The 15224-nt window shown below is 48.1% G+C and overlaps 1 protein-coding gene across 1 annotated transcript in view; it reads left to right on the top strand.

Moving 5' to 3' along the window:
• acbd3 (acyl-Coenzyme A binding domain containing 3) overlaps positions 1 to 15224 on the top strand; it is an 82175-nt gene that overhangs the window by 45527 nt on the left and 21424 nt on the right. Inside the window, exons 3-5 of the mRNA XM_072500220.1 lie at positions 6586 to 6726; positions 11123 to 11281; positions 13301 to 13475. Coding sequence (XP_072356321.1) covers positions 6586 to 6726; positions 11123 to 11281; positions 13301 to 13475 — 475 coding nt within the window. The remainder of the gene's footprint in view (positions 1 to 6585; positions 6727 to 11122; positions 11282 to 13300; positions 13476 to 15224) is intronic.

The following is a 15224-nucleotide window of genomic DNA, read 5'->3' as shown; positions in this document are numbered from 1 at the left end:
GAACACATGAAATATTCTGTTTTCATTATTCTTTGCTGAATTGGATGTACTACATTGAAATTATTTCTCTTGTTTCACTAATTAAAAAAAAAAAATCAGAGCTTATTAAATCCTTAAAAATAGGAGCAGGAATCAGCATTCACTAAGTCTGTTCTGCCATTCAATACGATCTCGGTTAATTTGATTGTGGCCTTAACCCGGCTTTCCCTACTGTCCCCCATAATCCCTGACCCCCTAGTAGATACAAAATACGTCTCGCTCGGCATTGTATATATTTAATGACCCAGCCTCCACTGCTCTCTGGTGAAGAAAATTCCACCGTTTTGATGATCCTCTGAGCGAAGAAATTTCTTCTTGTCTCCATATTAAATGGAAGACCGTTTATTTTGATGCTCCCCTAGTTCTCGATTTCCCCCACGAGTGGAAACATCCTCTCAGCATCCACCCCGTCAAGCCCCCTCAGAATCAGCCGACCTAACCTTCTCTGAACTGCTTCTAATGCAATTGTGTCCTTTCTTAAATAGAGAGACCAAAACTGTACACTGTAGTCTTGCTTTGGTCTCACCAATAACCAATGCAACTGTAGCTAAACAGTCCTACTTTTATATTCCGTACCCCTGACAATAAATAACACCATTCCATTTGCCTTCCGAATCAACTTGCTGTATTGCATTCTTAAATTTTGTGATTCGTGTAACAGGACACACTCTGTACCTCATTGTCTGCAAACTCTCTCCATGTAAATAATATGCCGTGTTTTTATTCTTCCTGTCAAAATGGACAAGTTCACCCTTTTCCCACATTATACTCCCATCTGACAATTTTGCCCAACAAAAATGGAAAACACTGGACAATCTCAGCAGGTCTGACAGCATCTGTGGAAAGAGAAGGGAGCAACGTTTTGAGTCATAAAATTATGAAGGGAATAGACAGGATAGATGCGGGCAGATTGTTTCCACTGGCGGGTGAAAGCAGAACTAGGGGGCATAGCCTCAAAATAAGGGAAGTAGATTTAGGACCGAGTTTAGGAGGAACTTCTTCACCCAAAGGATTGTGAATCTCTGGAATTCCTTGCCCAGTGACGCAGTTGAGGCTCCTTCATTAAATGTTTTTAAAATAAAGATAGATAGTTTTTTGAAGAATATAGGGATTAAGGGTTATGGTGTTCAAGCTGGAAAGTGGAGCTGAGTCCACAAAAGATCAGCCATGGTCTCATTGAATGGTGGAGCAGGCTCAAGGGGCCAGATGGCCTACTCCTTGTTCTAATGTTCTTATCAGTCTGGGTGACTCAAAAGAACAAAGGACAATATAGTGCAGGAACAGGCCCTTCGGCCCTCCAAGCCTGTACCGGTCATGATACCATCCTTTGCCAAAACCCTCAGCACTTCCGAGTGCCATCTCCCTCTCCGAGTGCCCGTCCGCTCCCTGCACGCCCGTCCGCTCCCTGCCCGCCCGTCCGCTCCCTGCCCGCCCGTCCGCTCCCTGCCCGCCCGTCCGCTCCCTGCCCGCCCGTCCGCTCCCTGCCCGCCCGTCCGCTCCCTGCCCGCCCGTCCGCTCCCTGCCCGCCCGTCCGCTCCCTGCCCGCCCGTCCGCTCCCTGCCCGCCCGTCCGCTCCCTGCCCGCCCGTCCGCTCCCTGCCCGCCCCTCCGCTCCCTGCCCGCCCCTCCGCTCCCTGCCCGCCCCTCCGCTCCCTGCCCGCCCCTCCGCTCCCTGCCCGCCCCTCCGCTCCCTGCCCGCCCCTCCGCTCCCTGCCCGCCCCTCCGCTCCCTGCCCGCCCCTCCGCTCCCTGCCCGCCCCTCCGCTCCCTGCCCGCCCCTCCGCTCCCTGCCCGCCCCTCCGCTCCCTGCCCGCCCCTCCGCTCCCTGCCCGCCCCTCCGCTCCCTGCCCGCCCCTCCGCTCCCTGCCCGCCCCGCCGCTCCCTGCCCGCCCCGCCGCTCCCTGCCCGCCCCGCCGCTCCCTGCCCGCCCCGCCGCTCCCTGCCCGCCCCGCCGCTCCCTGCCCGCCCCGCCGCTCCCTGCCCGCCCCGCCGCTCCCTGCCCGCCCCGCCGCTCCCTGCCCGCCCCGCCGCTCCCTGCCCGCCCCGCCGCTCCCTGCCCGCCCCGCCGCCCTCGACCCTTTGACAAAGGGTCATCCAATCTCAATGTTAGCTCCTTTCTCCCTCTCCATAGATGCTGTCAGACCTGCTGAGATTGTCTTTTCTGTTTTTTGTTTCAGATTCCAGCATCTGCAGTAATTTGCTTTTATAAGAGCATAAAAACTAGGAGCAGGAGTAGACCATCTGGCCCCTCGAGCCTGCTCCTCCATTCAATGAGATCATGGCTGATCTTTTGTGGACTCAGCTCCACTTTCCAGCCTGAATACCATAACTCTTAATCCCTTTATTCTTTAAAAAACTATCTATCTTTCTCTTGAAAACATTTAATGAAGGAGCCTCAACTGCTTCACTGGGCAAGGAATTCCATAGATTCACAGCCCTTTGGGTGAAGAAGTTCCTCCTAAGCTCAGTCTTAAATCTACTTCCCCTTATTGTGAGGATATGCCCCCTAGTTCTGCTTTCACCCGCCAGTGGAAACAACCTGCCCGCATCTATGCTATCTATTCCCTTCATAATTTTATGTTTCTAAATTCCAACGAGTACAGTCCCAGTCTACTAGACCTCTCCTCGTAATCCAATCCTCTCAACGTTATCAGAACATTATCCAAGACCCCTCCCACCCAGGCATTGCATTCTTCCAGACCCTTCCATCAGGCAGAAGGTAGAGAAGTCTGAAGACTCGCAAATCCAGACATAGGAACAGCTTCTTCCCCACAGCTACAAGACACCTCAACGACTCCCCCTCGAACTGATCTGTTTCCTGTAAGAACACTATTCACAATGCCCTATCTTGCTCATGTATTTGCTTTGTTTGGCCCCATGTTGGCACTGTAACCAATCCCCTGTTTGTCAATGTACCATTTGTCACTGTTTTCTGCTGATTACTCTTTTGTCTACTATGTGTACGTACAGTGCACATTCCCTCAGCCGCAGCAAAAATACTTTTCACTGTACTTCGGTACATGTGGCAATAAATTAAATCAAATCACCATTGGGATTAACCTCGTGAATCTCCTCTGGCACACCAGTGCCAGTACGTCCTTTCTCGGGTAAGGAGACCAAAACTGAACATACTACTCCAGGTGTGGCCTCACTAACACCTTACACAATTGCAGCAGAACCTCCCTAGTCTTAAACTCCACCCCTCTAGCAATGAAGGACAAAACTGCATTCGCCGCCTTAATCACCTGTTGCACCTGTAAACCAACTTTTTGCGACTCATGCACTAGCACACCCAGGTCTCTCTGCACAGCAGCATGTTTTAATATTTTATCATTTAAATAATAATCCCTTTTACTGTTATTCCTACCAAAATGGATAACCTCACATTTGTCAACTTTGTATTCCACCTGCCAGACCCTAGCCCATTCACTTAGCCTATCCAAATCCCTCTGCAGACTTCCAGTATCCTCTGCACTTTTTGCTTTACCACTCATCTTAGTGTCGCCTGCAAACCTGGACACATTGCCCTTGGTCCCCAACTCCAAATTATCTATGTAAATTGTGAACAATTGTGGGCCCAGCACTGATCCCTGAGGGACACGACTAGCTACTGATTGCCAACCAGAGAAACAACCATTAATCCCCACTCTTTGCTTTCTATTAATTGACCAATCCTCTATCCATGCTACTACTTTACCTTTAACGCCATGCATCTTTATCTTCTGCAGCAACCTTTTGTGTGGCACCTTATCAAAAACCACATCTTTTGTTATTATTTCATCTTTATAACATCTTTGTTATTGCCAATTTTGTCCAATCACTTAAACTATCTATGTCCCTTTGCAGAATTCAACATGCCTACCCATCTTTTTGTCATTAACAAATTTAGCAGCCATACATTGGGTCCATCATGTAAGTCGTGAAAACAAGTTGTAAATAGTTGAAACACCAACACTGATCCCTAGGACGTTCACTAGTTACATCCTGCCAACTCTAAAATGACCCATATATACCTATTCAGCCACTAATTTTTGCAGAATTGTTTTCTTTAGCTTCCTTCGCCATGGATGATACATACTTCCCTGAGAGTTTTTCTTTTTCACTGGAACATATCTTTGCTAGCTTTTACATGAATAGGATGGGAATAGAGGGATACGGACCCAGGAAGTGTAGAAGATTGTAGTTTAGTCGGGCAGCATGGTCAGCACGGGCTTGGAGGGCCGAAGGGCCTGTTCCTGTGCTGTACATTTCTTTGTTCTTTGTTCTTGCTGAGCAATATGAAATATCTCCTCAAATGTCTCCCACTGCATCTCTACTGACTTCTTCTTTAACCTAATTTCCCAGTCCACTTTAGCCAGCTCTATCTCGAGGCCAATCCACCTATCCTGCACATCTTTGGGTTGTGGGGGCGAAACCCACGCAAACACGGGGAGAATGTGCAAACTCCACACGGACAGTGACCCAGAGCCGGGATCGAACCTGGGACCTCGGCACCATGAGGCAACAGGGCTAACCCACTGTGCCACCTTGCTGCCCGAGCCCCAATATTTCTTGTCACACATTCCATCCTACAGATTGGGCAAGTAATCTAGGGTGCCATTTCTGCATTGCCAGAAGTGTGTCTTTTAGAAGAGCTGTTCAATCAAATGCCTGCCCTGTAAATCATGTGGATTTTGAAAATCGCACACAAGTCTTGCAGACAGCTATGGGGCGAGATTCTCCACTCCCGCGCCGGTTGGGAGAATCGCCTGGGCCGCCAAAATTTCCCGGGATGCCGGTCCAACGCCCTCCCGCGATTCTCCCAAGCGGCGGGAACGGCCCCGTCGAGTTCCGCAGGCCGGAGAATCGCCGGAGACACCCAAAATGGCGATTCTCCGTCACCCCCGCTATTCTCAGGCCCGGATGGGCCGAGCGGCCAAGCCAAAACGGCGGGTTCCCCCCGGTGCCGTCCACACCTGGTCGCTGCCGTCGGGAACGCTAGGGGGGGGGGGATCCTGCACCGGGGAGTACCTCAAATGTGGCATGGCCCGCGATCGGTGCCCACCGACCGTCGGGCCGTCCTCTCTGAAGGAGGACCTCCTTCCTTCCGCGGCCCCGCAAGATCCGTCTGCCATCTTCTTGCGGGGCAGACTCCGAGAGGACAGCAACCACGCAAACGCGGGTTACGTCAGTTATGCGGCGCCAGGCGCGTCATCTATGCGGCGCCGCCTTTACACGGCGACAAGGCCTGGCGTGTGTGGATGACGCGGCCCCGATCCTAGCCCATTGTCGGGGTCGGGATCGGGGCCGTTTCGCGCCGTCGTGAACCTCAACGGCGTGGGGACTTCGTCGCGGGAGTGGAGAATCCCGCCCATGATCTTTGAGATCACATGCCACTATTTTGACGATCAAGGAGAAATGGACGATGTGGTAGCACAGTGGTTAGCACTGCTGCTCACAGCACAAGGGACCTGGGTTTGATTCTAACCTTGGCTAACTGCTTGTCTGTGTGGAGTCTGTACGTTCTCCCCGTGTGTGCGTGGGTTTCCTCCGGGAGCTCCGGCTACCTCCTGCAGTCCAAAGATGTGCAGGTTAGGTGGTTTGGCCATGTTAATTACCCCTTTGTGTCCATTACTGGAATTCGGGGATAGGGTGGGGGCGTGGACCTAGGTAGGGTGCTCTTTCAAGGGGTTGGTGCAGACTCGATGGGCCAAATGGCCTCCTCCTGCCCTGTCGGGATTCCTTGAGTTTTTTTTTCTTTTAAGCCTAAATTTCCCTTCCAAGCCAATTCACTTGCAATTCAGCTGAAATGCTTGCGGCAGCTTTGATCAGGCGGAGCTTGGGTAGCATTTCTCCTTCATCAGCGTGCCAAAGGCAGATTAGCTGGTCTCATAGTGCTGCACAGTACCCAATAGCTTAGGTGATTGCAGGTCAAAATAATCTGTATTTAGCTTGGAGGATTCTGGCAGGGGGGTTTGCCACGGCAATGTCCAAGGTGCTACGTACGCGTGTGGTGCCGAGTCCAGAGATAGCGATCTCTGGAGTATCAGAAGACCCGGGAGTTCAGGGAGTGAAAGAGGCTGACGTTCTGGCCTTTGCCTCCCTGGTAGCCCGGAGACGGATCGTTTAAATGTGGAGGGACTCGAAGCCCCCGAGTGTGGAGACTTGGGTCAGTGGCATGGCCGGGTTTCTCAAGCGGGAGAAAATAGTTTGCCTTGAGGGGCTCAATGCTGGGGTTCTCTCGGAGGTGGCAGCCGTTCGTCGACTTTCTCGGGGAAAATTAATATGTCAGCAGAAGCTGTATTCCAAAGGGGGGGGGGCTGGGTAGGTGCAATATGGTTAAGGGATGTACAGAAGGGGTTGGGTGGGTAATGTCTAGTTTACCATGTTGATGTTTATGTTATTGTTTTGTTTGTTATTGTTATAAAGATTTTGCAAATGCTTCAATAAAAATATTTCAAAATACATAAATAATCTGTATTTGGAGCACTTTGGAATGCTCAAAATTTGATAATGTATTATATGAGAGCATGTCTGTCTTTTGTCACTGTGCTCATGTTTCTCATCAGGAGAGAATGGACTGCCCTGGGCAATATGAAGAAAGACAATGCCATGGTGGAATTTGTCCAGTTACTGAACAAATGCTGCAGTCTGTTTGAACCATATGTCACATCCCATAAAATAGAGAAGGAGGAGCAGGAAAGGAAGAGGTAAGAGAAGTATTATCCTTCTTTACAGGATAGTGAATTCATAAGGGACTGACTGTTAACAAAGGACATGGTCAGTCAAGCAGTCCAGGGCGGCTATTTCTCTGAACCATTCTATCACATAAACAACCATGTTTTAGACCTACAGCAAAAGTATTGCTGAAGCACAAATTCATAAGACGAAATGTTCTGTGGGTAGTACTCCCACCTGTGTCAGGAGATTTTGGATTCAAGTGCTACGTCAGAAATTGTCCACAGTATCTAGGCTGAAACTCCATGTGCAGTACTGCATTGTCAGAATTGGCATCTTTCAGGTTAAACAGCAGCTCCATCTGCCATCTCGGTTGGATGTAAACAATCCCATGGGTCTTTTATGAAAATGTGCAGGAGAGTTCAATGTCCCGGTAAATATTTATTCTTCAGCCAGCTTTGCTAATACTAGGTAATGTCACATTACTGTTTGGGCACTTTGCTGTGTGCAACGTGGCTGCCATTCCACACTACAGCAGTGACTACACTTTGAAAGTATTTCAGTGGCTAAGTGCTGTGGGACATCCTAAGTTCATGAAAGGCACTATAGAAGTGCAAGTTCTTTTGTCCTCTTTCATTTGTCCAGTTAAAATGAATGACGCAATAAACCCTTAAATCCTCCTGTTTTTATTATTTGCAGAGGTTTCATTCCTTGTACGTTTAAGTTTAAGTGCATGTGTTGTTAGTACACAGCTGACACCATCGTAGTTGAGTCAGCTACCCACCCATCACAAATTAACCTTCTTAATTATAACGTTAAAAAAACTGGCAGCTTTCCACTTGCAGTTGCCTAACTACTTTGCAGGGAGCACATGACTGGTTGCTTTCTCCAGCAGCATGAGTCGAAGCAAGAAACATTCAAAATAAAAATTGGAGAGTGAAGGAGAATAAAAAACACAAATCAACATTCCTTCATTGTCCCTCCCTCCTAAATAGTACTTTCACCACAAGGACTGCAGCAGTTCAAAAAGGTGGTTTTCAACGGCAAGTAGGGATGGGCAAGAGACACGGCAAGCATGTATCCCCAGAATGGTTTTATTTAATTGGCTATGGTCGGCCATGATCGAATATTTACAATAAACATGTTTAAAGTTTGCACGAGACTGGGAAACGTAATATTGCTGGTTGTACCACTTTGAGAAGTTACGAGGGGAGAAAAGTGATGAGGTCTGACAATATTAAGAACCTATTGATGCCCTGGCAAATATTTCGCACTTCCACCCTTCACACTATCTTACCCTCTCTGTGTGATGTCCTGGGGAATTCATTAAGATTAATCCCTGTGGGTAGAATAGATTTTCAACATCAGTGGTCACCAAGCTATGGCAGTCAGAATGAGGAGGAGCTCTGCAGCCTCATTATTATTTAGCATATCAGACGTGTAACTCCAGCCATTTCAGAGCATTGTCATTAGCAGCGTTCAAAAGATATGTAAGATGTACAGACCCAGCTATGCCATAACAACATTAATGAACAACTTTAATTATTCCAAGACTGATTGCAAAGGTTTATTTGTCAGCCACCCAAAACTGCTTCAATCACTGTTTTAGATCCAACAATTGTTTGTTTTTAGATCTGTAAAATTAAATGAGACAATTAACTGAGGACTGAAGAACTATTGGAAAATAGCGATCATGTCATTATTACATCCAACAAGTAACCAGAAAAGGATAAAAATGTTTTGTTAATTCATTTACGGGATGTGAGCATCATTGCCCATCCCTAATTGCCCATGAGGTGGTGGTGGTGAACTTTTACCCTCTTAAACCACTTTAGTCCATGGGATGTAGGTACACCCACAATATTGTTAGGAAGTTCCTGTTGGGATGGAGAGCAACCTCTCCACCCTGTGCCCTGGTGTGGCAGGGGGGGACCTTTTGGAATTCTTGACTCTTGAGAATGTTTGAACTGAAGGGAAGGATGGAGGGGTTCTACAATTCATGGGCGTTATTCATTATGCACTTTCAAGAATTGGATAACATCGAACGTTGGTTGGGGGGAGGGGGCTGTATGTGTTAATGGTGACTATGGGTGATTCCCGATTCCTTTCTGTTATTTGTTTATGTTAACATGCGAGCTGTTGTTTGGGGGTTGGTGGGAGGATGGGATTGTTGTTGTTAATATGGGGATTGACATTATATTCGTTACTGATTATTGTTTATTGGTGGTGGGTGCAAATTTGGGAGAAAATTTGAAAAAGGAGAATAAAAATATTAATTTTTTTAAATGTTGTTCGGAAGTGAGTTCCAGGATTTTGACCCAGCGACAGTGAATAAAGGCAATATAGTTCCAAGCCAGGATAGCGTGGGACTTGGAGGGGAACTTTACAGGTGGTGGTGTTCTCGTACATCTGCTGCCCTTGTCCTTCTAGGTTGCAGGTTTGGAAGGTTCTGTTGAAAGAGCCTTGGTAAGTTCCAGTGTTTCTTGTATTTATTGTCACTGTGGGTCTATGATTGAGGGAGTGGATGGTTAATGTGGTCAATGGACCTGGTTTGTGTTGAGCTTCTTATGCTGTTGGAGCTACACTTATTCAGGCATTCCATTTCCTGAATTGTGCCTTGTAGATGGTGGACAAGCTTTGGGGAGTTAGACGGTGAATTACAGAATTCCCAGCCTCTGACCTCTTGTAGTCACAATATTTATATGGCTAGTCTAGTTAAGTATCTAGTAATGGTAATCCCCAGGGTGTTGCTGGGGATTTAGTGATGGTAATGCTATTGAATATCAAAGTGTGATGTTTAGGTTCTCTCATGCTAGAGGTGGTCATTGTCTGGGACATGTGTAGTGCAAATGTTACTTGCCAGGTCTGAATGCAGTCCAGGTCTTGCTGCATATGAACACAGACTGCTTCAGTATTTGAGGAATTGTGAATGGTGTTGAACATTGTGCAGTCATCAGCAAACTGACCACTTCTGACCTTCTGTTGGGTGAGCTGAAGAAGGTCTTGCCTAGGACATTACCCTGAGGGCTGCAGTGATGTCCTGGAACTGAGATGACTGACCTCCAACAACCACAACCATCTTCCTTTGTTCTGGGTATGACTCCAAACAGTGGAGCATTTTTCCCTGACTCCAGTTTAGCTAGGGCCATACTCTGTCAAATGCTGCCTTGATGTCAAGGGCAGTCACTCTCTCCTCACCTCTGGCAATCAGCTCTTTTGTCCATGTTTGAATCAAGGCTGTCAAGAACCCAACAAGAGTTGCTATCAGTAAAAAGTGACCATAGGTAATCATAAAAAGCCAGCTAGTTCACTAATAAAGGCTGCCACCCTCACCATAATTCCCATCGCAACTTTGATGACTTTTAACAGAACCTCTGAAGTAGCCTAGCATGCCAGTCCATTGTATCCAGGGCAACTAGGGATGGACAAAAAACTATCAGCCCTGCCATCAATGCTGACATTCAGGGACCAGGGAAAACATTTTGCGAGGCCAGATCTATTTCCAAGGAGCTTGGGTTGGCCTGTGTTCAGTTATGGACCCTGCATCTCGGGTGGAATATATTGGAGGGTGTACTGTGTAGATTCACCAGAATTAAATCCAGGTTAAATGGGTTAATTTATTCAGTTTATATGCAATTAAGATGTGGAAAACATTTCTAGGATTTGATCATATAGATAACGAGAAGCTATTTCCTCTGCTGGGGGAACAAGAGGGCGTAATCATCAGATTAGAGGTTGGCCATTCAGGGGTTATGCCAAAACATTTCTTCACACAAAAATAAACCTGGAAACCTTTCCACCTCTCCATCCCACCCCAACATGTTAGTTGGGACAAGGGGTCAGTTGACTGAAATTGAGATTTTTGTTAGGCAGGAACCTTAAGGGATTCACCATCCGGGGTAGATGGAGTTAAGATGCAGATCGGCTGTGATCGAATTAAATGTCAGGGCGGGGTGAAGGCCACGTCCTGTTTCCACATTCTACAATGAAAGCAGAAATCATTGGATCTTTTTGAGAGCAAATTGGACCCGCCTTTGAAGCAGAGGAAGATAACCGAACTCTGGCGGGGCATGGCAGTGATATCACGTCGGGATATGATGATGTTAAAGGTCCTGGCCGGCAAACATCTGGATTTCTAAATTGCATGTCACACAGCTCAGTTGCTCCTGGTTTGAAATCAAATGGAAACTCAGCCTTACTATTCCCTTTCATTGATCCAGTTCTATCTGACACTGTTGTACCTCTGCAGTCTCCCTTATGTTCACCAGCCTCTGTTCAAAGTTGAAGGAATTTAACCTCTGCATTAATTTATTTTAAATCTCAAAGCTGGTCAAGAAGCACCCTCATTGTTGTTGGTATCCATTGCTGAATACACAAAGTCACACTGCTTTGCTTTACAGAATATTCCATTTTGCTTCCTGGCTGCAGGAGAGAAGAGGAGGAGAGGCGTCAAAGGGAAGAGGAGGAGCGAGAACGTTTGCGGCAGGAGGAGGAGGCAAGGCAGCGCGAGGAGGAAGAAAAAAGGAGGCGGGAAGAAGAGGAGAGGAGGAGGCTAGAGGAAGAACGGCTTCGAATGGAACAACAAAAGTAAGAACTGTTCACAAGTTAAAAGCCAGTAGTTTTAATAAGCTTTGTAATTAGAGAAAGCATTATTTATTGTCTTAACTCGGCTCTGTTAGTAGCTCTCTTGACTCTGGGCCAGCAGGTTATACATGTAGACATTAGGAATCAAGAGATGTGCATATTGTGCAGGAAATGGCAGCACGAGGGCACAGTGGTTAGCACTGCTGCCTCACAGCGCCAGGGAGCTGGGTTCGATTCTGACCTGGTGATTGTGTGGAGTTGGCACATTCTCCCCATGCCTGTGTGGGTTTCCTCCGGATGTTCCGGTTTCCTCCCACAGTCCAGGTTAGGTGGATTGGCCATGCTAATATTGCCCAAAGGTTAGGTGGTGTTACGGGGATAGGGGCAGGGGATTAGGCCTATGTAGGGTGCTCTATTGGAGCAAGGGCCGGTGCAGATCCGATGGGCTAATTGGCCTCCTGCACTGTAGGGATTCTATGAAAGCAGACTTTTTTAAATTTTACTTGTTTTTTCCAATTAAGGGGCAATTTAGCGTGGCCAATCCAACTAGCCTGCACATCTTTAGGTTGTGGGGGTGAGACCCCCACCAACACAGGGAGAATGTGCAAACTCCACACGGACAGTGACCCGAGGCTGGGATCGAACTTGTGTCCATCGACACTGTGAGACAGCAGTGCCACTGCGCCGCCTTGCTGCCCCGATAGCGGAATTGAGGTAGACCATCAGACATCCTATTGAATACAGTCTCAATGGCTGTATGGGCTGCTCATGCTCTTCATTCTTATGTTCTTATATTATGATCTAGCTTGACACTCCCGTGTCAGTATGAAGGAGTGCCACAGTGCTGGAGGTGTTGTCGGTTAAAGTTAGCATTAAACTGAGGCAAGCTCAAGCCACTCAACTATTTACGGAATGGTGCTACTTGAATTAGGAGCTGGGAGCTGTCCTAATATTTTAGCCAATACCCTTAAACTACCACCAGGGGCAAAAGCCCAAACGGTTGACTTATTTCTCTTTTGAGAAATATCACCACTCCAGAAAGGCTGCTGTGTTTGCCCTCGAGTCAAAAACTAAATTCATCGTGTTGCATTCTGAGGCTGTTAGGTATGTTTGAAGGCAGCGAGAGATGGGAATATCTATCTGTCTTGCCTCCTGCCCCCGATAGGTCACCAACAGGCTTGTATTGGTGCTATGTGTCCCAAGAGAGCCTTTACTCTATCGTCTTCTTGCTGCTTTCCCAAGTGGTGTCCACTTTATTGGAAGGTTAAATGACATTAAGTTGATTTAACTTAATGTTAAATCAAGTGGTGATGCTGCCAAGTGCTGGATTCCACTTAGAATAGAAATATAGAATAACTACAGTGCAGGAGGATGCCATTCGGCCCATCGAGTGCACCGACCCTCTGAAAGAGCACCCTACCTAGGCCCACGCCCCCACCCTATCCCCGTAACCCAATAATCCCACCTAACCTTTTGGACACTAAGGTGCAATTTATCATCGACAATCCACCTAACCTGCATATCTTTGGCATCTGGGAGGAAACCAGAGCACCCGGATGAAACCCACAAAGAGAATCTACAACCTCCACACAGACAGTGACCCAAGGCTAGAATTAAACTCTGATCCCTGGTGCTGTGAGGCAGCAGTGCTAACCACCATGCCACCCTTCTGTGGTCTCCTTGCATTAGTCCAAAGTGACCTATCTTCATGTGGTCTTGTCTTTATGTTTGGCTGTCACTGTATAGTCCACTCCAAACAGTGCCTTCTAGCAGGATAGCAGTGGGGTCAGGATTCTGGCTGATTTCTCCCCCTCCTTGCCAGGTAGTGCTGAGACTGGTATCAGAGGCCTGGCTAAAGTCAGGATGGTTCCTTGCTGTGAACTGGGCCATTCCTGAAGCTGCGGTTTTCCTCACCTGTGTAGCTTTGTACCATGATTGAATGGAACATCTTAAATTCGAGAATCCTGTGTAAACGTGAGAAACTTTAACCCAGGGCTTTGCTCTTTGAACCTTTGATTTCAGACAACAAATCATGGCTGCCTTAAACGCACAAACCGCTGTACAGTTCCAGCAGTATGCAGCCCAGCAGTACCCTGGTAACTTTGAGCAGCAGCAACTCCTGATTCGTCAGCTTCAAGAGCAGCACTATCAGCAGTACATGCAACAGCTGTACCAGGTGCAGCTAGCACAACAGCAGGTAAGGGTGGCCATGCAACAGCTGTACCAGGTGCAGCTAGCACAACAGCAGGTAAGGGTGGCCATGCAACAGCTGTACCAGGTGCAGCTAGCACAACAGCAGGTAAGGGTGGCCATGCAACAGCTGTACCAGGTGCAGCTAGCACAACAGCAGGTAAGGGTGGCCATGCAACAGCTGTACCAGGTGCAGCTAGCACAGCAATAGGTAAGGGTGGCCATGCAACAGCTGTACCAGGTGCAGCTAGCACAACAGCAGGTAAGGGTGGCCATGCAACAGCTGTACCAGGTGCAGCTAGCACAACAGCAGGTAAGGGTGGCCATGCAACAGCTGTACCAGGTGCAGCTAGCACAACAGCAGGTAAGGGTGGCCATGCAACAGCTGTACCAGGTGCAGCTAGCACAACAGCAGGTAAGGGTGGCCATGCAACAGCTGTACCAGGTGCAGCTAGCACAGCAGCAGGTAAGGGTGGCCATGCAACAGCTGTACCAGGTGCAGCTAGCACAACAGCAGGTAAGGGTGGCCATGCAACAGCTGTACCAGGTGCAGCTAGCACAACAGCAGGTAAGGGTGGCCATGCAACAGCTGTACCAGGTGCAGCTAGCACAGCAGCAGGTAAGGGTGGCCATGCAACAGCTGTACCAGGTGCAGCTAGCACAACAGCAGGTAAGGGTGGCCATGCAACAGCTGTACCAGGTGCAGCTAGCACAGCAGCAGGTAAGGGTGGCCACGCAACAGCTGTACCAGGTGCAGCTAGCACAGCAGCAGGTAAGGGTGGCCACGCAACAGCTGTACCAGGTGCAGCTAGCACAGCAGCAGGTAAGGGTGGCCACGCAACAGCTGTACCAGGTGCAGCTAGCACAGCAGCAGGTAAGGGTGGCCACGCAACAGCTGTACCAGGTGCAGCTAGCACAGCAGCAGGTACGGGTGGCCACGCAACAGCTGTACCAGGTGCAGCTAGCACAGCAGCAGGTACGGGTGGCCACGCAACAGCTGTACCAGGTGCAGCTAGCACAACAGCAGGTACGGGTGGCCATGCCAGTCAGCAGTAAAAGAGGTCAATGTTCAGTGAAGGAGACATCAGCCTCTTATTTACAGTTAGCTTTTCTGTGCCAGTACCACACTGCCTTATACAATAATTCCTACTTCAGAACAAGTAGGCTTTTGATAATTGGATAGAATGTACTGCAAGTATCACAGGTTCACTTTGTAACTGCGTTGTCGTCAACTGACCGTTTAAAATGTTCTCGGCAAGTTAAAATTTGAGAGACTCCAATCAAAATTCCTGGCTCGGACAAGTCCAAAATGAAAGTAGTCAAACATTATAGCCATTCTGCCCATCCAATCCATGCTGGATCTCTGTAGAGTAATCCTGTTCCCAGCTTTGCCCCCATGGCTCTGCGAGTTTATTTATTTTAAGTGTCCATCCAATTTTCTTTTGAAGTCATTAATTTTCTCCACTTACACTGCCATGAGTAGCTCCAGGTCATTACCACTTGCTGCATATTCCCCCTGCATCTCTTGACAAAATCTTAATCCTGTGTCCCCCGAGTCCTTGTGCCACCAGCCAACGGGATGTATCTAAGCCTGTCATGATCTGTACAGCTCTATCAAATCACCCCTCATTTAAGAATTTCACACTGAATCACCAATCTGGAATAATCCTGCACAAAGGGAGTCTGAACAAAAACTGTGGAATGTTGTTCATGGGAAAGGACATGTAAAAGGAGGCGAGTAAATGGGGTCAATTGG

Source organism: Scyliorhinus torazame, chromosome 4 (assembly GCF_047496885.1).
Source record: "Scyliorhinus torazame isolate Kashiwa2021f chromosome 4, sScyTor2.1, whole genome shotgun sequence".
NCBI lineage: Eukaryota > Metazoa > Chordata > Chondrichthyes > Carcharhiniformes > Scyliorhinidae > Scyliorhinus > Scyliorhinus torazame.
The sequence above is the reverse complement of the archived record's forward strand: the minus strand, read 5'-3'. Positions and strand labels throughout refer to the sequence as shown.